The sequence below is a fragment of the Abramis brama genome, assembly GCF_963993115.1.
Source record: "Abramis brama genome assembly, chromosome: 1".
Classification (NCBI taxonomy): domain Eukaryota; kingdom Metazoa; phylum Chordata; class Actinopteri; order Cypriniformes; family Leuciscidae; genus Abramis; species Abramis brama.
Window position 1 is genome coordinate 28520408 of NC_139963.1, and position 24821 is coordinate 28545228.

At 37.6% G+C, this 24821-nt stretch overlaps 1 protein-coding gene across 1 annotated transcript in view; it reads left to right on the top strand.

Moving 5' to 3' along the window:
• cacng2a (calcium channel, voltage-dependent, gamma subunit 2a) overlaps window positions 1-24821 on the top strand; it is a 93492-nt gene that overhangs the window by 39174 nt on the left and 29497 nt on the right. The window contains exon 2 of the mRNA XM_084124739.1: window positions 11891-11974. Within this exon, the coding sequence (XP_083980865.1) occupies window positions 11891-11974 (84 nt within the window). The remainder of the gene's footprint in view (window positions 1-11890; window positions 11975-24821) is intronic.

The window sequence follows — 24821 nt, forward strand, 5'->3', positions numbered from 1 at the left end:
ACCCAAAAAAGTTTGCCTGGAAACTAGGATAAGAACATCTGTTGTCCTACTAGCGACACCATGTGCGGTAAATAGACAGGGTGACATCTGAATGTAAGCTCTTCACCGTTCCCCCTTCCCTCGTTTATACTGTATGTTCGGGAGAATCCGAAAGGAAAAAGCTGGTTTAACTTAGCTTATATATTTGATTTGATTATTTTAATGAATATTATATTATATTATATTATATTATATTATATTATATTATATTATATTATATTATATTATATTATATTAGGCCTATATATTTGTTAAAATAAATTTTAACTTATATTTTAATAAAAAATATATATTTACGATAATAAAAAATTATACACATATAATAATGTAATTTATTAAATATAACATGATTTTTCATTTAAAATATTTTATATATGGGCACATGCCACCAGTTTAGGTGGGCTGACTACAGCTAAATAATTTAACCTTTCTCTGCAATCTCTACTATTCTCACTTTGTCTCTGGCATTCAAGTCTAGCATACACTTCTCCTAAACATTCTTCCATCTCTCCTTCTCTTGCCTCTATTGCTTCCACTTTCTCTCTTTCTTTACTTGAGCACCCTGTCAGTTCTGATGACCTGGTTCTTGGTAACTGGTCTGGAGTCTCAGATTAGCTCTCCAGTGGAGAGAAAGAGTGAAGGATCATCTCTATAGCTTTGATGTGAATTTCAGCTAGGTCAGATACTCATGACTGCAGTCCCAGAGTAGCCCGTTTTGTATTTGCTGCACAGCGGTACCAAAGGCATAACATTTTAGGAATTTACAAGCTTTGGTTGAGACAGAACATCAGCACATCAACTTCACACGCTGTCACCGACATGAGGGGCAGGTGGAGACGTGAGAGGGGAGGGTGGGGTTAAAAATGTAGGAGAGAGAAAGCTGATATAAGTGACAAAACTGAAAAGGAAAGGAAGGAAAAGACACAAAAGAAGAGGTTATTTGAGAAAGGGAAGGAAAGGAGGTCTGCCAGGGGAAGGGGGGATGGGTATCACACTGTTGAGAGAGGTGATATGTGTATGTGTGTGTGGGGGTGTGGGGGTGTGGGGGTGGGGGGGTTGGGGGGGTTGGGGGGGGTGACTGTGTAATGACTGTGGGGTGCAGACCGCTTTTAGCTGAGCATCAAAGCTAATGCCGAGGGATCTCTGATCCTCAAAAAGTCAACACAAATACTAACAGAATGTATGTGTGTGTTTGTGTGTGTGTGCATGCTTCGGTTAGCACTGCAAATCACTGTCTAAGGCCCCGGTCACACCTGACGTGTTTTTTGCAGTGAGAGGCGCCTTTTTTCAGTTGGTTTCCTATGGCAGCGAGCGTTCTGCGCGCTGTTTATGCGCCTGCTGCGCCTCGCGTTTTTGCAGTTGAAAAAAAAGCAACTCCGAGCGGAAAAAGCGCCCGACGTCATTGTGTTTTTTTTCCACTGTCCAATCGAATGAATGGAGAGGCGGGCCTTCCGTTTTAGTGATGGAAGCTACAGTTGCTTGAATGCACGGAGAGTGCGATGATGGAGGATAAACTTGTGGTGCTCTCGCGGGTTACCAGGACTTCACGAACCGTAACTACCACAATGTTAACAGAAAGTAAATAAAGTTAATAAAAGGCTGATTTGACGTTTACTTGACTGACAGGACAGCTGTTTCAGTGGTTGCCTAGCAACATAAAAAACGCAGCGCACTGCTCGTTCTGTGTGATGGTGCAGTACTGTGCACCTCGCGTTTTCGAACCTGAAAAACAGAGTGAAAGTGAAGAGTGAGTGCCTCAGTTGATCTATGTTTACTTTTTTGGGGGGGGGTTTGCTGTACTCGCAATCAATAATCCTGAACCATGATGACTGAACGACACAACAGCGGCGTGCGAGATATTGTATCATAGAAATATACACAGATCCTCATTAGCGCCTTACGTATAGCAGCCCATTGAAACGGCCATGAGGATTCTATGTATATATACTATATCTATGGTTTCTACAAGCAGAAACCGAGGATAGCGTGGATATTACGTCATTGATAGGCGACAATGACAAGGGCATTCATTTTCCTTTTGTTGACAGACATAAGTGCGTGGAGTATGTCAGAAACTGAATATGAAACTGAACATCCTGTGTAGACAAATGTCAGCCGTTAAGTGACTGAACACCACTGGGCGGGGCCTATGGTGCGATGATGTATAGCTATTTGTTAATGTCTTGCTCTGGCATATGCATACATATTTGCTGTGACGTCACAGATCCCACAATATCAAAACGAGTCATTTCTGGAGCTTAATTAAATAAATGCTTTTTTTATGATTAGGAGGATGCTTTAAGCTATGAAACTTCCAGGATGTTTTAATGGTACAAAGATCTCTTACAGTCAAAAGATCAAGGCAAATATGATTTCTCATGTCATGACCTCTTTAAATCCATGAAGGAATTTAGGGGTCAGTTGTCTCCTTTTAAGAAAACAAACCCAACCAAACTAGTTCAGCTTCTACAATTACTATATAAATATTAGAGCTGTCAATTTATATGAACAAAAAAGTCAATCAACAAAATATAAATGCAAAAACACAATTAATAATGTTTCCATTTGCAAAACTGCCATACAAATTTCCTACCATCTGAGAAATTCCGAAAATCGCTCAAATGTCCGTTCACACAATTTTGGATTCAAATACCCCTGGATGGTGCATAAGGGGAAAAAATGAAGCAGAACACAGGAGTAAAAAGACACATTTTAAAACACTTTTAAACTGTAAGCACATGTCTTAAAAAACACTGTCCTCAAGGCACAAGACACTGAAAAACCACATAAAGCATAAAGCAATTGTCAAAGATGGCCATTTTCACGTATCCATAGATTAACAATTTATAAAAACATAGGAGTACAAGAATGTGTCCTGTGCAAATGTCCTCTAATTATGAAAATTTCACTTGCAAATTCTATTGCTGTGGACTGTATGCCAAACAGAGATGTACTCAGTGATATGCAAATTAAACAAATACTATGTTGCCTTCTAAAGACAATTACCCCGGTTTCACAGACAAAGCTTAAGCTAGTCCCAGACTAAAATGCATGTTTGAGCTGTTTTAAAGCAATTTGCACGGGCAAATCTTAAAATACGTCAGTGGCATTGTTTTGTCTCAAGTCTCAATGTACACCAGTTTGACTGAATTTAATCGACTGACAGCACTAACGATTATATAAATTTGCTGGTATTCATAAAGACCTAAACTAGGTGTACGGTGTACCACTACAGTAATGTTTCACACACGTACGATGCATATGAAAAACTGCATGCAAGCTAAATCAAGTTGAACAAGCTAATAAATTATAAATGATCAGTTTTAACCAGCTAGTTCATCAGAAGCTGGTTTTAGCTGGATTTGTACTAGGAAAATGGCTGTAACATTTACTGAGCATCTAATTTCTGAAGCTGTTACACCAAACCTGGAACGATCCAAAACACACAGCACCCATTCACCAATCCAGCATCATTATTTATGCCAAGGCACATGCACACACAGACAGAGCACCTGCTGGGAACGGTACGAACAGAGCTCTCCTGGCGACGTACTCCAGCACACACCTCACCAGCAGGATTATTGAGATTAATAACTGGTGATTATTAAGATGAATACACCGATTATGTCTGTTGTGCCTTATGCTGCCACTGTCGTTAATTAAGGCCACATCGTTAGCACACCAACGGCAGATATTAACCCCATACCCATCCATCCCCATCACCGAGGGCAACGGTAACCATGGAGTGCTTGCTACACCTCACTGTGGTTTTGGTATAAAGTATTTGGTTATTAAGATACAGTACAAACATTAAGGGCTCTTTAACCGCAGCAAAGTAACATTCATATGTTGTTCAGTAGCTTCACTGCTTAAACCGACCTAAGATGGTTAGGTTAGTCTGGTCTGTTTTGATGGTTTTAGACAGGTTGAGGGCCTGCTAAACCTAATAAATACCAGTCAGGAAAGGTTGGGAGACCATTTGGACCAGATTAACACCAGCTTGGCCTGGGAGACAAAGTAGACCATCTTAAACAAGCTCCAAGACTCCATATAGCAACTTCCTTACTAACTATTAATAAGCAATAAATATGAAGGAGTTTACTGAGGCAAAAGTCGTAGTTTATAGTGAATATGTGTTCCCCAAACTAAAGTGTGACCAAACATTTTGGATAAGTTTTAGTTATATTATATTTATAGGTATATTTCCTCATATATTGTTGGTCATTTATATATAGAACAGCTTACACCAGCCTAGGATGGCCCATTTGTTCAATTTGAAAATATATTTCATTTAAACCTTCAAGTGAAAAAATAAATATTACAAAGTGTACTTAAAGTGGCAATAAAATACATTTCAAGTCTTAAAATACATCGTAGGTAAAGGTGACATTTATTTGTAGGTCTTTATGAGAAAATATGATATACTGTATATTTATATTGTGCAAAACATACTGTAAAACATTTACCCCAAATGTATTTGAAGACTGGACTTTGTAAGGATATTTGTAATATAGTTTTTCACTTGAAGATTTAAATGAAATATATTTTCAAATTGAAGGCTTAGATTGCTGCTTGATATAACCATCTGATAGGCCTCAACTGTAACCATGGAAACTCAGACTAATAATGCACAGCTCATGAGGCTGCTGGTAAACTTTTTTGAAACTATTACACCCACCTGCAGCAGGCCAGTAAAAAAAGATGAGATGGGGCGGAGTCTGATGAAAAATCCAAGCTCTCCCTCTCACAGAAAAAAAACACACACAAAAAAACTAAAATCTGGCCTACTCCTCCACTGAGTTGAACTGAGCTGATTGACACCCCCTACACACACTCACACACACAAATACATCAAATACATACACACACGAACCCTCTTCAGCTCTGTCTTTAACTGTGTGGGCAACGGCATTGATTTTCTCTTGAGCTGAAGGGATGACATCACTGTTGGAGGGGAGCAGCATGTGGGCGGCTCTTCTGCATGCCTGTCTTTAGTCGAGCAGACGATGATAGGACAATGGCCACCGAGGGGTCGGTGACAGGCGAGGAAAAATGTCAATATCCTTGGTCTATGATAGCAGCAGCAAGAGAGAAAAAGAGCTGTGAAAGGGGTCACTCATTGTTTTTCAACCATTAACGCATACACGCACACATACCGTGAGTGAGAAGGGCTGCATAGTGACACTTTCTTCATAGGGAAGACGACTTCAGACTCCACCGCATGAAGGGTGGAGATGAGAAGAGAGGAGGACTGCAGGAGAATGCTCCCAATTATCTTTAATAATCCCTCTGTAATCTTTCACACTGAATGGAAATTGTGCGGAAGGGAAAAGCATGGGAAGATAAAGATTACAATTAAAGTAAAAATCAAATTTTTTCCATGCAGTAATCTGCCATCGTTGGGCAATGAGCTTTATGTTTTTTCTATGGTCATTCATCTCTAAGAAGCTGAAAGGACTAAAAAGGGAGAATGAAACAATGAGGACAAAGGAGAGGACAGATACTGAGCTATACATATAGTTACTGAGTTGATGTTCTCAGTAGACACCCTGCTGAAAAGACCAGCTTAAACCTGGTTTATGCTGGTTAGTGCTGGTCCGACATGTGGCAAAACTTAGCTGGTTAATCAGCATGGCGTTTCTGATGATAATGGTTGACCAAAGATGTCTTCCTTGGATATGCTAGTGGAGAAACATATCTGATTGGGACCAACACAGTTAACACTTTATTTCGATAGTCCACTTTAGACACTCTACTGATACGTAACTTTGCAACTACAGTACATGTCAACAAACACTTATTATTTAGAGTATTAGTAGACTGTCTGCTTAATATTGACATGTAGTTGCAAAGTTACTTATCGTCAGTAGAATGTCTAAAGTGGACTATCGAATTAGAATGTAACCCTGGTAAGGTCTGGTCATGCTAAACATGCTAAATACTAATTTGGCAAGATTGGGAAACCAGTTAGACCATATTAACACCAGTTTGGCCTGGGTGGGAGACTAGTTAGACCATCTTCCATATGGCCAAAAAGATATATTTTCAGATATATTTTTTTATATATTTGAAAATATTCAAAAAAGGTCAATATTCATATTACAAATTTATTTTTAAATATTTTTATATAAGTATATTTGATCATTTTTTGTTACTTATAATTGCTCATATATTTATGTAATATAAATATCAAAAAATATTTAGTTAATATTATAGTATAAAGTATTTATAAATATAAAGTATAAATGCCTTGCTTAGTTCCGATAGTTAGGAAGCATAACAAATTGGGGACCTAACTAACACCAACACACAATGATCATGTTAGTAATTAATATATCTTTAAGCAGTCTATAGACCTTCACTTTGAACTGAATTGAACTCATGGCTTGTTCTGAATTAAATGAGTATAACTGAGAGAATGGGGGAGGAAAAAGTAAAGAGATGAATAGTGAGGAGTTTCAGCAGAGAGAAATTGTCCCACTTTTAACCAGCAGTAAATCCCACGCAGTACATCTTTACAATCCAGCACTTACTTAGAGAGACGGATGAGAGAAGACTAGGGGGAAGGTGCATAAAGGCCCCAATGGCTTGAACATAGAAAGAAAACATTGCTGTAGGGAGAGTTTGCTGGAATTAACTTCACATCTCAACACCAACTGAATTCATTAATAAAATACCTAATCTCTCAAAAACAGGGTTCATTTTTTTCCACATCCAAAACTAATAGAATTTGTGTGTGTGTGTCTGTGTTATCAACTATGGGCATGCACTTTTGGTGCCGTGTGTAAACACTTGCAGTCTCACTTGTTAGTAATCGGAAGTAATTTCAATGTAGCATTCTTCAAAAAATGTTAGATTAAGCTGGCAGACTCTTTTACCAAGCTAAGGCTAATTTCACAGGTAACATTTCATAAATACACACAGCTATGTAAAATTAAATTAAATTTTTGGACAATTTGGCAAATTAGCTTAATTGGAAATCCTAGACAATAAAAATACTGCATTCAAAAATTATTACAACATTTTCCCTTATTGTTCTTTTATTCCTCCATTCATCACATCTCATAGTATTTCCTCTCAACCATTAGTACAGTAGAAGAAAAAAAAACTTTACTGGGTCAAAATTGTTAGTTGTGGTGGAATGGACTGACTGATAGATATTGATAAAATATGTTTTAATCAAACAAGGCAGACAGGCAGGATCAAATAATTTTCACAAAATAAATATTGAAGTGGTTTATTTTTATTTCACTTTTTTTTAGATCAGTTTATAAATGATACAAAATGAATTTCCATAAAATAAATATTGCAAGGCTGAAATTGTGGATCTGAGACAAGAGAAAAAGAAATAATATAAGACATTTGACAAATAGCACAAAAAAAAAATTCATGTGTAAGTTTAAGACCGTTTTAATGTTACCTTCATAAGGAACCTGTTATTTTATTTGAATAAAAATCCACCAAAGAAGTGCATGTAGTTGAAAAAAACGCCCACATACATGTGATTGTACCCAAGCAGCCTCAATTCTCAGGCAGTGTCTATGGAAACCGAATATCCACTGACATGAACAGAGAGAAAAGGATAGGAAATGGAGAACACAAGAGATGGAGGTTCATCGACTGATGGCGAATGGGAAAGCCTAGTGCGTGGGCTAACCGGGGGTTTCTGCCGCACAAGCACTCATAAATTTGCCCTACCAATCCCTCTCTCTTTCTCTCTCTCTCTCTCTCTCTCTTCTCTTCATCCCTGACCCCCTTCCTTTAAGCATAATGATAATTGCATGCTTTATGAGGAACTGAAGCAGGAGGGCAATGCATAGCTCATCTACACGTCACAAGATAGGATGGGTACAACGACCCCTCTCCGCCATTACAGTGATTAAATAAGACTGACTCTGTCCCTATATCAGCTATCCAGATCATAGTCTTCCTCAGCCCTTGAAACTGGAAGGTCAAGTCAGACCTTCAGACTCAACTTTGCTAGTGATAGACGTTTCATTAATGACAGTAATGTCATTTTATGAAGTCCTCATGAAGGCTCTGAGATATACACACAAGCATGGCTGTTCTCCGTTTCTCACTAGAGGAGTTAAGGGAGTTAAGAGTTAGGGGACTCTTGTCCATCTTTTGATTATTATTATTTGATTAATAACTATCGGTAAAATATGTTTACAACCGTTTCCCGCATACAACATGAATTGCACCAGCCAAATAGGAAACACAGGGCCAGATATACTAAACAGCAAATTAGCGCGAGACTGCAGTCTCATAAATGCGCAGATGGGAGTGGAAAGTTCTGCGGTCGATCTACTGACAATGTGCAAATTAAAGAACACAGACCCATCATCTCATTTCCATTATGACCAACACAATCTACCAAGAGAAAATTTAGCGTAGGGTCACAAACAAGCAGAGACAATGATAATCAGGTGCGGGTAATCTACTAACAACACAGGCGCAGCAAACTAAAAATAGTGTAAAATGAACCAAGTAAATGAACACTAGAGCAGAAAATTCTCTCCATTCTAACACGCGCTCTCTGTTCTCTGCAGCGCCTCCTCAGCAGCAACAATCACATTCATGTCAAGCGCAAAATGGGTTAAGACATGCTTTTTTGGATGTTAAATAATGGTGCAAATACCAGTAAATAGCGTTGCATTATTTATTCAAACACTCTCCTCCCGTAAATTTTGTGTCTGAAAGGGAAACTCTTACAAATGCATATGCAAAAAGTTCATCCTAAAAAATAACCCTGTTCATGCCTTTTCAGCGCTAATTTTTCACTGTGTGTGTCTTTAGTAAATACTAACAGTAGTTTTTTAACACTATATGAGTGTTTGTGCTGGTACAAGCTGTTAGTAAATCTGGTCCATATTTTTATAATACTGTATTTATTGATTTATTTTTGTAAAGGCACCGTCTTTAATGAGTCTAATTTACACTGAACACAAATTTTCAGCGCATGCAGCAATTGCACTTTAAGTGGCATGCAATTCCACATGCAAAAATGGCAAAACAATTTCATGAATTTAGCCGTTTGTCATTATACATCATCATTTGTGTATGTGAAAGACATTATAAGCTGAAGCAGAAAAGATGAAAATATTTTAAAATGGTCAATATCAGGTCCTGATATTAAAGATACGTAATTTGATACTTGAACAATATCATATATGTATTTTGACACATAAAGAACCTAAAGTGCATAACATTTCATACATGAATAGGACATTTGTACTGTTTACAGTATCTTATTCTCTGTTTTACCTCAAGGAAACCACCTTTTCCCTTTCATTCTATGTTTGTAATCTTTGTTCGGTTTTTCCTTCTACTCTGTCCTGCTCTTCCCTTTCATCTTCACCCTCTCTCTCTCTCTCTCTCTCTCTCTCTCTCTCTCTCTCTCTCTCTCTCTCTCTCTCTCTCTCTCTCTCTCTCTCTCTCTCTCTCTCTCTCTCTCTCTCTCTCTCTCTCTCTCTCTCTCTCTCTCTCTCTCTCTCTCTCTCTCTCTCTCTCTCTCTCTCTCTCTCTCTCCTTTCCCACCCCTGCTCCAGCTAATTGCCGCAGAGCTCACTGATAGAAATCAATGTGCAATGTTTGATTGTGAGCCAAAGCACAGGAAGGTGAAGCAGAGCAATGAACATCACAAATACACAAACATACAAACTCAGCACTTGCATATCTGATGCTCGGTTGATTAAGAGGTGTCGAACACAACCATTGTGCATTTGTTGGGTTTCTCACAGAACCCCTGAATCAATCTGACCATAACGCCATTAACTATATATGAGCTTGCTTATTATTCATTTATTGCATTAAAGTCAACCTCAAATGGCTTTGAGCAGCATAAAATCCAATAACTGACAAATCCAACAGAGTAAAAGAAGCTGCTACTGCTATAAAATCTATTAGCAAACATTTTCAGCCTTTTTACATTGAGACAAAACTTGAAGAGATATATTTTTAGAAATATATTTTTGACTCTGTATTTTTATTAGGCAATGAATGTAGGGTCCAATGTATGGACAAAAACAGAAAAAAAATTAGTGAGTAACAGAATGACAGAATTTTATTTTTTGGGTGAACTATCACTTTATGGGTGAAATTGATTCTAATCCTTTAGTATAATAAAATGCCGTGACACAGGAGGGCTTCAGCAAACTTCCAAGGGCCATTATTCAATTTCTCATTATTCAAATGAACACATTATTATTAATACAATTAATATTGATATTAATATTAATATATTAAAGCTACTAAAACTAATAACTATAATTTCTGATTATTTCCCAGCTTCTTTATCATAATTATAGTAGGAAAACTGGAGGACATGTCTTACCTTACTGTATATGGCCTTATAAGATTGTTTTGGACATTGAAGGGCTTTTGAGTCAAAATGGTTGGGACCACTGGCTTAATTTATCTTTCTGTAATTGAGCACTATTCAAAAGTTGCTATGTATTCTGACAAAATAATATTTTTTGTGAATCACAATAATTTCATTATATTATAGTAGATAGTAGACTGTCAAAAAGCAAGACATTTTCCCCCTCTCTGTTACCTTTCACAAGCACAGTCGCTCAGGTTCGGGTGCACGTTCTTGTGGTGCCACCAGCCAAGCAGAAAAGTGATTAGTCACATGACATTTTACAACTCTAATTGTAAATCCACTCGCTTCAAGACACAATTGTTTTGCAGATTTTAAATCATGCATTTTCAGCTCCAGCCATGCAGCCAGTGAGATGACTGCGAATGCTAACAGATAGCTTTTTGTCCAGGTATTATATAATGGTTTAACAGTCATTTTGATTGCAATTCCGTTTGGTGACACTAGTGGCACAGAAATTACAGACTTCACCTCAAAGTATTCTTATAAAATGCTTTATTCTATTTTCTTAAAGCAAAAGCTGTCATCTTGAAACTGAAGCGAAAACCAATACTGACAGACAAGACAAGAAAAAAAAAAAAAAACTAATCGACTAACCCTGTAAAAGCAGAAGGTACTGCTCGCCTGTTATCTTTCTTGTCGACCTGAAAGCCTAGTGGAACAGACTGTATGGAGTAGAGAGACTAGTGTAAATCTGTCTACATGAAAGCTTCTTTGATAGGCCTCTACTCTCATCTCATCTCACCAAGCATGCCACTAATGTTCTGCCTCCCAGCCAAAATATCCCCAGCAACACCTGGCACCATGAAGAAGAAGAAAAAACTGATTAAATCATTAGAGAAACACATGGGAGGACGGAAAAGAGAGAGTGGGAGATGAAGGAGGGAGAGTGGGGAGGTAACGGGGGGGTTGGATGAACAACTTCATAAGCTTGGCACTGTGCTCCTGGTGCCGTGCCCGTTGTTTATGTCCACACACACATCAAAGGCTGCGGTAATCGCTGCTGTTTGCAGGCCCACATCTCCAGTTCACCTTGACTGACCTGTAATGCACTACGGGCCAAAGCAGCGGCGGAGGGTGGCAGGTTCCTCACTGGGCAGGCCAAAAAGTGTCTGAACCTGGGCGTTAGCATGTCAGGTTCTTCTAGCACGCTTAATAAATGAACATTAGGAGATGAGCTTCCCATAGCACAGCGGTTGGAGCAGCTCCAGGTCTTCACCAGCTGTGCTGCTCTTGTTTACAAGCCACCGCCTGCTGCTGGAGTGGCCTCGCGACAGGCCTCTGCTCCGAACCGCATCCTCGGCCTCGCTTGAGTAGCCGAGCCCAACCCGAGTGCATGTGTTCTGGGTCTGAACATCCTTACATGTCCCTCGGTGCCCTCTGAATAAGCATAAAGTCATACAAAACGTGGAAATGTGGTGTTTGAATTCACAAATCTAACTCTGCAACTATGTTTCTCTGTTACAGGAAACTTCAAAGGATTGTGTAAGCAGATAGATCACTTTCCAGAAGACACAGATTATGAAGCAGATGCCTCAGAGTACTTCTTACGTGAGTGCCTCCTTAGTGTTTCTGTGACAGTATTCATGTTCTCACCATCTTGTTCTTCCTTGTTCAATCTGTGAGGCATTTCAAATAGTACCAGATATGCTATTTTTGCCCAAGTGCTGTTACTGCTGAAACAACTGCTGGGGTGGGGGGATCCTTAAACTACATACAATCTTTGGGGGAAAAAAAGTTTGGGGAAGGTTATTTCCAGGCCCGCAAAACTCTGCAGGTTTCCCATGATTCACAGACTTAAATATATTGTTTGCTAATAATTACAAAATATTTGGAAAAGTGTTAAAATTGTATTATTATTCAGACACCAATAGGAATGTAGTACTCTAACCACTAGCTGTTTAAAAAATAGTCATTCTTTTTTATTTTTAATTAAAAAAGGTAATCAAATATTAAAATTGTACTAATAATTAAAATATTAAATATTGTGGATTATTTTAGCTTTCAGCTACAAATAGGAATGCAGTACTCTAACCGCTGTTTAAATAAATAGTTCTTCTTGTTCTTAGTTTTTTTAATTAAAATGTAATCAAATATTAAAACTCTATTAAAATATTAAATAATGTGGGTCATTTTAGCTACCAATAACAATGCAGTAATATAACTGTCACGAAACACATTTTACCATGTTTACTGTCAATTATTTTCACAAAATTCAGCAGATTTCCTACCAACAACAAAAATGAGCAAAAATGCAATCAATACATAAACACATAAATAAAAATAGATTCTGTCTGGGCCTGGTTATTACTTCCCAGCTGTTGCTGGCAGTGAAATGTCTCAATAGAGATGTATTTCAAGTAATATCCTAGTTTTTACTTTGTTCCACCTATCTTTGGTTTTCTCATGCTGTTCAGCCGTGTAAGGATGGTCTGTTGTCTCTGCGGGAGAGTGTGAATGTTTCCTCACTCTGTTTAGACTCTCAGCAGCGGCAGACTCTAGCTCGTACAGTACAGCTCAACTAGGCCCGATTACAGTACACTGGCTCCCTCGTAAACACAGAGCATTGATTTCCACTCTTTTTTCGTCTGCGCAAGCAGACCCAGGAAGTGAGTGTCAAACAAGCCACACGCATCAATCCTAAACTCACAAGCAGGACTATCAGTTACTGTCATCAAAACAAGGGCCTGAATTGACTGGAAACAACATGGTAACAACCAAGAGTAATTAAAGATTCTGGAACTGTTGTGGAAGAGGACAATGGCAGACTGGAGAGAGAGAGGAAAAATTAGTCTAAGTGCTGGATTTACAGGGCGCGTCCTGGCCCATTGGGACTGTTTTTGGACTGGCTGAACAAGTGCTAAAGCAGTGTTATTGTTGTCAACGAAATTACTGATGATTAAAGGATTTTTAAGTAAAACATAGGGTGTAACAGTTTGCAATTGTGACTTTTGAAGTCACGGTTCGGTATGTTTTTGGTAAAGCAGTTATCATTTAATGACGTTGGTGTCATCTCGTCATCATCTTCTTCATCATCAGCTTATGCTACATGACTTTTGGCTGGATTTTGCTGTCGCAGACAGATTTCCAAGGTCTGCGACAAAACCCCCGGATCATCTGATATTATCACCATGTGATCTTGTAGTGCGTGCAATGCAATGACAAGGTGGAACTAATCCAGCCAATCACAGTGCAGATGGTGTAAATGGAAAGCTCTCATAATCACTTGCGTGAATTTCTCGCTTGAATTTATTTGAGAACATGTTTATTTCCCCCTCTGTTGGTCAGAACTGCCTCTTGACCAAATTTCTGGTAGTTTGTGCACCTCGTCAGCGTTGTGTTGTGTAGTAGGGGAGAGCGGGGCACAACCTAACGTGGGGCTAGTTGTAACACCCTTGTTTTAAATATTTTCACACATGCTAGCATGACGAAACTAAGTGTTTTAACAAGTTGCTATATCAACACTATATAGAGAAAAAATTGTGGCAAAATTCAGAAATCTTTGGAAGATATCACTGAACATTTATTTAACCATAGCAAAAGTAAATTTCTTACTTATGTTAATTTTTTATTTAATTTAATCTCTATGTTTGGTGTTTATTTTGAATTAGACAAATCTGATATCATTTTAATCTTATATCTGTTATTTAACAGTTAAGATAGTTCAAGCAGAAGACACTCGCCGGGAGGGGCATGTTGTAACACTGCGTTACAATGTGCCCCTATTAGAAATATGCTATTCTATTCTATACTTTTATGAATTCGATTGAGAAAACATGAGAAAAAGGTGAATAAAGACAATGTTTAGAAATTATTAATTATTATTATGTTTTGAACTATGTTGTATAGCTATTTTCTGGTGTGTTCGTTGTCAAACTCAAAAATAATTTTATTTTTAATTATTAAAAAATGCCATTATTTTATCTGAAAAAGGTAATAATTGTATTTTACTGAGAAAGTATTTTAGTTTGTCTTTTATATATATTTTCAGATTAGATCAGATAGCATTTTAAGCTGTCATATGGTCATGTTACAATGTGCCCCTTCTATGGGGCATGTTGTCACATTTCACTTCCATTCTTTCAGGGTATATCAAGAAAAAAGTATACACTGTATTTATAAAACAAAACAACATAATTGTACTAGACATGTGGGAAATTAATGTGGGAAAAAATAAATACTCTAAGCCTTAAGTAGATATACACAATCTGAGAAAGTCAAAAAGTGTTAGGTTGTGCCCCGCTGTCCCCTATGTGCATTGCTATGACAAGACGACGACAGATGACAAGAAAACTTAAACTGTGAGCACCACAGCTGTTCAGGTAGTCTTACAGTCCTGTAGTGTGAGGTTGCCCTTAGTCCTGGAAAAAAAGGTCATCAACAAAGTTTTTTTTGTCATAGATTTTGTTACTGAAATTAACACTAGGCTATTACAATCCGTTTGTTTGCGTGGTCCGCAACTCCTTTATTGAAGTGTAACAGAGACTCGCTTGCTGTCAGAATGAGCCATTATGCAAAATGGAAATACTTGTGTGACCTTTAACATTTATAGATAATGATACAACCGTAAAATGTAAATTATGCGCTGAGGAAAAAAGGTCTCAAATGCATTAAACAGCACAAGCATCTGACAGGAGGACAAGCCACTTTAAACTGCAAGCTTATGGGTTAGTTTGAAGTGCTTATTATAAAGCAAATCTAATGTTTTGGACAACTTGGATCATGCACTTCTCCCACTGCAGTTCACTCTGTGTTCTTTGTTATTTTTTATAAGTATTATTATTATATTAAATATATATCGATATAAACGTATTTTCCCATATGATGGGGGAAACTCTGAGTTTTAAATTACAATCAGCACACACAGAAGTTTCCCACTTTTACCCCCATTTGTTCTATACACATGCATGCTGAAGCAAAAGAGCTTTACCAACAATTTTATGTATATATAATATATAAAGAAAATAAATGTTTTGAATAATCCAGTCATAGTCAAAATTATGCACATGCACAATAAAGTAAACTTAACTATGCAGAATGTGTAAGTCATAATGTAAATACATTTGTTCCGTATAAACAAACACTGACAATGAATAACTAAGCATGGCCGTTGTGACGCATCACCATGGACACCAGGTTTTTGAAATGCTGTGTCAAGTAAAACACATGGGACACCTGAGTTTTGTGCTATTCACGTATGCTTCGTCCAGCTGAATGACCACTAACTGATCCAAATCAACATATAACATTTTCAACTATGTTACTTCTTGTTTATATCAGCTCAGACTGTAACATTTAGCAATAATAATATATTAGAATGTCATGTACAGCCAAGAGCCTTAGAATCACAGCCAAGGAATCAGGCTCATCCTTCAGAGCATTTGCCCATCCAGTCAGAACCGTTTAACCTACTTAACCGAACACCCATTGGTTAGATGATGATATCAGATAAAAGACCATACAATTATCTCAGTACAGAGCCTTCTTCGGTATCAAAGCTTCATGCATCACCCCAAACAGGTGCCTGACCTGCTGTAATTGAATCTTCACTAAGCCTGTGATTATAGCTCATGCATTTAAACAGCGCAGGTTACGCAGTTATGCGGCAGCATTGACCCCATTGCAGTTGATCGTTAATTGACAATGTCATAATGATGCATTCACTTTCTGAGCGCCCGGGTCTCAATCTGGACGTCTGAGTCGGATCTGTCCAAGCATGTCTCGCGCTTTGGGCTGCTAGGTGGGTGCAGAGTCAGTCACATTGCATGCTAACTCCACAGATAAAGCCTTGCCAATGAGTCTTGGTGCTTTGATCACTTGTGCCTTCCCATATGTTTAGCAATAAAGACAGTTGTGATAACAAGTTCAAACCGCTCAAAGAACGACACCCAGAGAAAGGGGAGAATATTGGGACTAGTGGACAAGGAGTGGTCGAGTTAACATGCAAGCCGGGACAGAGAACTACCGCAGACCTTACGCGCTCTGAGTGTGTGTGTGCACGTACAGTATATATGAACGCATGTGTGTTTGTCCTTTTCCTTAGCTGCAATTGGACGAATAGGCCGCAACGCTCCCAGTGGCTTGTGAATTAGGACACTTACTTCCATAAATATTTCAGCCTCTTTCTTATATAGGTCAGTTTTCTGTCTCTCTCACTTTCTCTCCTCTTCTTCCTACTTTTCTTCTCCTTGCCTGTCTATGTCTTATCCTCTTAGACATCTGTTCTGTAGTAACTTTGGTCACCAACTGTGTCCTGAGTGACTGGAGATCTACAAAGTGAGCAGATACAGTGGTGTAGGTTTCAAAAAGTAAGTCATGCATTTACATTTTCTTTATTTTTACCAATACAAGGTAACAAACATTGTGGATATAAAATGGGTGTTTTAGCTAACCTTAACTACCAAGTTGTTCTGAATCCTTCAAGAGCAGTCCAGTCACTGAGGGATATGCGCTATATGCATTGCCACAAGAACTGACTAGCTGAATAGGTAGTGCAGCACGCAAGTGCACTTTTAGCATTGATATTTGCTTGTTGAAAAAGCATGTTGTAATACAGAGTATTTGTTAATATACAGTTGTAATCGAAATTATTCAACCCCCATTGCAAATCACATTTATTCGCAAAATTTACAGACTTTTGTAATGAACAGCTGTTTGCAATGAACAAATCAAACAAAAGTAATCAAAATAGCTCAACACAACAAATGTTTCAAGTGGTTTCCCCAAATTCAACTGAAAATGCAACTTTTAATGACTACTGCAGTCTTAAAATTATTCAACCCCATCATGGCAAGCATCTTTAGTACTTAGTAGAACACACTTTTGCTGTTATGACCTGCTGCAACCAAAATGTCTAACCAGACACCACAGCTTCTGGCAGCATTTCTGAGGAATCTTAGCCCATTACTCATGAGCAATGGCCTTGGATTTTATAAGGGGTTCAAGTCAGGTGACTGTGATGGTCAGTGTAGAATCTTCCAGGACTTCTTCTGCAACCACGCCTTGGTGGAAATGAGGAATATGCTTGGGATCATTGTCCTGTTGGAAGGTCTAATGACGGACAAGCTTCAGCTTCCTCACTGATGGCATGACGTTTTCTCCTAAGATTTCCTGATACTTCAATGAATCCATCTTGCCTTCCACACGCTGCTGGTTTCCAGTGCCAGAGGATGCAAAGCAGCCCCAGAGCATCACTGAGCACCACCATGCTGAACTGTAGACAGAGTGTCCTTTTCAGCAGATGCTTCATTCTTCTTCCTCCAGACATACAAAGCAGAATCACAAAACTTCTATGGCTTATTTATATGATTTTGAGCACTTTTCTTGTGCTTTTGGGTCAGTAGTGGTGTACCTCTTGGAGTTCTGGCATGGAAACCGCATACGTTTAGTACTCGCCTACTGTGTAAGCTGAAACCGCAGTGCCTGTTGCCACCAAATCTTGCTGCAGGCCTTTAAAGTCACTCGAGGGCTTTTCTGAACCCTCAAACCCACACTAACAACACCTGTTTTGCAGATGTGTGCTGTTGTGAGGGATTCTATTCAGGGGGTTGAATCATTTTAAGACTGCGGAAGTCATTAAAAGTTGCATTTTCAGTTGAATTTGAGGAAACCAATTGAAACATATGTTGTGTTGAGCAATTTCAATTACTTTTCTTTGATTTGTTCATTGCAAACAGCCGAAAGTCAGTAAATTTTGCCAATAAACCTGATTTGCAATGGGAGTTTTGATTACAACTGTAAGCCTGCAAAGCGATTATACTGTTCAAAAGTTTGGGGCCGGTAATAAATATTATTACACTTTAAAATAACTGTTTTCTATTTTAATATGTATGTAATTTATTCCTGTGATGTAAAGCTGAATTCAGCATCATTACTCCAGTCTTCAGAGGCACACAATCCATAAATCATTCTAAAATGATGATTTGCTGCTCAAGAAATATTTATTATCATTATCAATGTTGAGAACAGTTGTTATTCTTGTGGAAAGCCTGATACATTTTTTTTTTTTAATCAGGACACTTTTAGAAGAAAAAAAATGCATTTATTTGATATAGAAATCTTTTGAAACATTATAAATGTCTGTATTGTCACTTTTGCACTGTTTATATATCTTATATGATAGCTTTTCTTTACCAGTTAATGCTATGCTAAACATGTAGGCTTAGCTGTTAGCTTGCTAACTAAAGGCTGACTGAAAACACAAAGGGAAATGTTTAATTTGATCAATTTTAGTTTTGGCAATATAATGTGATATGTAATTTAAAATACATTAATTACCATATTCTCATGATTAAGACCAAGGCTGAATTTGGAACAGCATACTGCCATTCTACTCTTACTGCAATATTTACACTTACATTTAGCAGAAGCTTTTATCCAAAGTGACTTACAATAAGGAACATCACAATCAATTAGTCATAAGATCCAACAATATTTGTAGTACACAACTGGCTAAACAGCAGAAATAGTAATAGTATACTCTTAAGAAAAATGGTTCTAAACAGTACCAAATTAGGGTTCTTCGGCTTGTAGCAACAGCAGAACCCTTTTTGGTGCTAAATATAACCCTTTTTATAAGGTTCCATAAAGAACCATGCTTTGAAAGTGCTATATAAAACCTTAATGATGTTATAAATAACCTTTTCAACGATATTTATTTGCATTAATATTAGTATATTAGTATCTTCATATTATTAATATAACTATTATTACTATTATTTTTTTATACATTATTTTATAAATCCCTATCTGCCTGGTCTTATATCTTGTTGCCTCTATTTGGGTTTTACATTAAAACAAAACAGCATGTTGTGTCAATTAGGTACTTTTTATTGACATGGCAGATTGTAGCAATAATTACAGTGCTCTAACAACAGAGGTTAGCTGAATACATTAATAAATAACAACTGACATTGAACAAGATGTAGATGTAATGAAGACCAAGTTTCAGTGAAATATTTTCACAATCTTCTATGATGTCTTTACGTCCTTCGTTATGTGTGTATTCTGAGTGGCAGTTTATCTCAGCAGACGATGAGGTTATGATACGTGACAGCATCTGAAATACACAATTTAGAGTTACATTGTGTCTCTTCCATTTGATTATGTAAAAACAATTATGTTCATGAAGGCCAAAATTAGCAAAAATGGACAGCCCTTTACCATGTTAAAAGAAAAAGTGTTTTAAAGTCATGGTATAGCTTTAATGTTTTTTTGTGACTGTGTATGTTTAGGCATAAAGACATAATTTTAAAAAAAGCAAACAATATGAATCATAAATTCCATATCTCTGTTACTTACTTTGTGGAGAAGAGAAGAAGAGTATCCTTAACTGAACAGAGCTGCTCACACTTACATGTTCTGTTAAACTAAAAAGAGAGAAAAAAAACATGATTGTTAGGAAATGATTGTTACAATTTTTAAAGTTATAATTTATAGACATTTTAAGAAAGAAATAATTTACCTGTTGAGAGTATGTTGACAGTCTGTGTAGTAACTTTAGTTGTATAGCTGAGCTCCAGAAAATCAGAAATGAGGAGGCTTTGGCAGTTACAGATTTGAAAAACAAAAAGGTGGGAATAAAGAACCCTAAACTCTAACACAAAGAACCATTTCAGCATATAAAGGGTTCTTCAGGACGATACGGTACTAAATAGAACTGTAACTAAAAGAACCTTTAAAGAACCATCTTTTTTGTGAAGAGTGTAGCATGCAAGTATGGTATTCTGAATTTAGCCTGAATACTGAAATATACTAAATATTAAAGTGATTTTCTATCATTTCTAATTGGGCACCAAAGAAAGTATCAATAATTTTCACGGCTAGTGGAATTGCTTTGGGGTCTTGCATAACAACGGCATCTTTTACTAAAATCTTCTCAACAACTCACTCCCTTACAAACACTTGGAGGAGCTTTTGGACTAAATCTGAATAGGATAATTTTTTATGCATTTAGAAGTGAGATTTCAGCTAGTATCATGACTTGTGCTTTAGTAGTCACTGTGGTTTGGATGCTCTCATCTCCACCACTCGTGAAAACGTTATGTAAGGAATCAGAGCTTCAACCGAGGAGCCACATTAGTGTAGTGACACATAAGTGATGTCATAGAAAGCGTCATACTGTTTAGCGATACACCAAAGAACTGACGTTTTTTGAAAAACCACACAGTGCAAATGAAGATTTGGGGAAAACCGGGGGAAATAAAAACAGGTCAGTGTTCACATCTGTTCTAACACTGCACATAAAAGCGCATGTATATTCATGCCTGTATTTTTAGAGCCCAACATTTGCATACTTACATACAAAATTACTGTATGGATTCATGCACATTTTATTATGAGGGAATTCTGCACTGATTCTCAAGCACCCACGGGTGTACGCTCGCTGAGGGTAATCATGAAAGAAATATACGACATAGTAACAGCACATCATCTACAAACACACAAGCACACACACACTTTCACACAGGCCCTATCAGTGGCAGGCTTCTCTTTGCTGGAGTGATCATGGGTATGTAGCCTAGGCAGTCGAATCAGGCATTTCACACATCCACACACTGTTATATAAGAGTGCTGAAGCATTCTGAAGCGCCAGTGGGTTTTTAGATCATGCCGTGTCAGAGCTGCAATCTTCCACAGGACCAAACAGCGCTGAGAGGAGGGGGAGGGGAGGACGAAAAAGAAGGAATAAGAGGGACTGAGAGAGTGAGAGCGAGAGAGAGATTTTGAGAAAGTGAACCAGCTGGTAGAAGGGACAAGAGGGTGTTAGAGACAGAGAGGAGTAATAAGGGTGAAAAAGGTAAAAGAGATAATGCCTGAATTAATTTCACATGTATTCTTTTATGCACTCTACTCCATGCCTTCTCTCTTTTTCACTGCAGTTTTGTTTTGCCTTCATCCAGCTAATGAGAGCCACAGCATTAGCCTTTAGCTTTAGCCTGTTTCTGTTTAAAATATACTACTAACATTGACCATTAAACAAGGGGGATCATGCACCCATTCATTTTGAGAGGGTGGTCCTAACATGGTGCCCTATGACTAGGGTCAATTTTGTTTTTTACTAAGTAGCCTATATATTTTTAGGGCTGTCAGAATTAATGTATGCCATTTTTACACATTCAAATTCACCCAAAAATTGCTATTTAATTTGATTTCAAAAGACTGGTTAGAAATCAAGATTAACTGTGATTAAGTTTAAGTTTTGATAAACTGTTTTCAGCATTGATAATTAAAATAAATGTTTCTTGAGCAGCAAATTAGCATATTAGAATGAGGCTCGTGTGACACTGAAAATGATGCTGAAAATTCAGCCTTGCCATTACAGGAGCAAATTGTATTTCAAAACAGATATTTTAAATTTTAATAATATTTCACAATATTACTGTTTTATTATACTAATGTGGTCAAATAAATGCTGTGTGTGTGTTTATCACACTTCTTATTTTTACTCGCACAAAAAGGATTTTTAAACATGAAGTTTGAAAAGCCCTGCTCTGACAAAATTAAAGAAAAAATTATTAAAATGATATATGATTCGTTTAGAGTACAAGTGGACATGGGTTCAAATCCTGACCCAGTACAGATTTTAATTATTCATTTAAAATTATTATTTTTGAGGAAGCTCGCCTGAAAACATCTCCCCCTCTAGTTTGAATAAGTATGACACTTTTGCATTATACTACACTAAATAAAATTGTATCTCAACAAAAATAAAGAATTTCACAACAGGGACACATAAGTTTCATAAAGACAAAGCTTTTGTAAGTTTTATCATAAACACAAAGTGTTTTGTACATTAGTTATCACGATGGTGTGAACTGCTGAACATGTCGACTACCAGCAGGTGCTCTGGAGTATCAGTGTCTGTATGGCTCTCCCCCTCACGGGCCCACGGTGTGGCCAAAACTGGCTGTGACTGGATGACCCAGACACACACACACACATACCAAAACACTGGCCGATAAAATCAATGAGGCTGGCCGAACAGCAACGGGTTTGCATGTGCGGAGGCTGCAGTAGGTTAGCTCAAGGCAGAGGATGGACTGCTGCTATAGTAGACTGCAATAAAAGAGGAAGACACCATCTGACACCATCAGGCCCACCATCCGGCCTGATCACCGGTACGAGCGAGGATTTAATTAATCCTCATTCCCTCGCCACCTCTTTTTTTAACCTTTCTTTCTTCCTGGCACTATCTCTCTCTCATTTTCTTACTCCAAACATGACAATCCATCATAGGGCTGGCAGGGGGGATGGGGCACATGCCACTGAAGCCTCAGGCCCTGGGCATGGAGCACACACACCCATGCACACACACATGAGAGTGCAGGCCACTGCATGTGTCACCTGATATGACATCGCTTAACTTTTAGAGATTCCACATGCCCAGCCGGCGGATCCATGATCATAATAGCAAAGGCCATGCTCTGCATTATTGATATATTTAGATCACAGTTGGTCATGTGAATTGCATCACTGTGTACTGTACCAGATTCCCAGCATTACCGGGACCGCAGCAGCCGCTTATTGGGCTCAAGGGGCACGAAATGTTGGATGATACTGCACACTGTGATAGAGATCAGTGGAGCTCACACTGTAAAAATGAATACACTATATCTAATCAATAAAATTGTGGCAACAGATTACAAGCAATATTATTAATTAAATTTAACTAATTAGAATTGAGTAATAATTAATCAAATTAATTCCTTAAAAGTTAACCATTTAAAATGAGTAAAATTTACAAAAAAAATTTGTAAACAATTTTTTTTTTTATTGCCAACATTGAAGACACCTGATGTTAACAAGCAGAATCACTGAAGGAGAAAACCGTAATTTTAAGTCACCATTATGGTGATCAGTGTTTGTTTTAGTTGGGCTCTTGACCTTAAATCATTGACTTTAGATTTTGTTTGGCTGCTGTACCTGAGTTATAACAGCCAGATGAACAAAGAGAAAAGGTGATCTGATGGTGTTGGTTGTGTTTTAACATAATCATTATTTCACATTCATTTAAAAAAGTGAGAAATCTGACCAGGTTTGCTTAATGATTCGAGTGTTTTAAGGTATTAGTGGATATGTAATGGTCATAAATGGACAGATAAAAGACTTTATTGCAATTGAAAAAGGTAAATACAGGATGATCGTGATTGGCTTGGAGTAAGTATATCAATTACTTTAATGCTTTCTAGGCTATAAATAAAAAATAAAAAAGGAGCTGTAGGGCCCATTTCACACAACACACTTTTTTTTTTTTTTTTTGGCTCAGAACTATTTAGCTGTGCTGCTCATGCTGAATTAAAGTGACAGTGCATTGTTCATGGTTGAAATAAACATAGGTTGACACGAAAAAGGAACAATTTCACCATAAAAGCATGTAAGTGAAGTCTACTGTGTTTCACAGTCACCATATGACTTTCAGCACTGTGTAAAAAATACAACAACAAAAGAGACTATTGTAGGAGTTGCAAAGCCCACAAAAGCATGTTTAAATTATTTAAACTACAAGTATAGCTGGAGCTGAAGATTCATTTTCTCATAAAAAAACCACGCTACACAGCATGTTATGGTTTAACATGTTATATGCATCACAGCTGTATTCCGGTGATCGTAAACAAAAGCACGTGATTGGAGGTCTGCACTTTCAGCAGCGGTTCAGTTGCGTGCTCGGCATGCTGCCAGTGTGAAAGCACTGTGCTGCGTCTGCTCTGTATACATGCAGCTCGTGCGCTGCTTCCGCTCTGCTTGCATGTCTAGTGTGAAATGGGCAGAAAAAGTGGGTAGCACTTACATCAGTGGCTCCCAACTGGTGGGTTGTGACCCAAAAATGGGTCACAGCAGGTCTGTTTTTATAGGATAGCAGGGGAAAAATATAATTCTAAAATGCAAATAATAAAATTCAACTACCATAACAACATACTGTAAATAGTTATTTATTTTTTATTGTTTATTTAAAAGGGACAATGCACATTAATTAACATTTTTTGTTTACACTCAAAATGTAAATGCGCCAGAGTTAGCTAGAGAGCTAATTTTCATCTGTAGTCCCTTTTGAAAAGGAGAAACTGCTTCCCATATATTTTGTTGTTTATGTTGATGGCAATCAAACTCTGATCAAATGTCATCATGGATAAATTGTCATGAACTGCATTGTTATATTGTTTCATAATGTTAATATGATTTTTACTTCAAAAATGGTCATAATTTAGAAATAAAAGGCATTTTCCTAGCCTGAATTTAGCCCTCTGATTTGAATGCTCTGTTTTAAGGGGCGTGTCTGTGTGAGACTTGAGTGTAAACGCCCACTGCTGTGATTGGCTAACATCTTTGCATATGAAATAGCTAGTATTACATGTGGAACTCTCTCGAAAACGTTTATCATGTTTTACTATTACTGCTC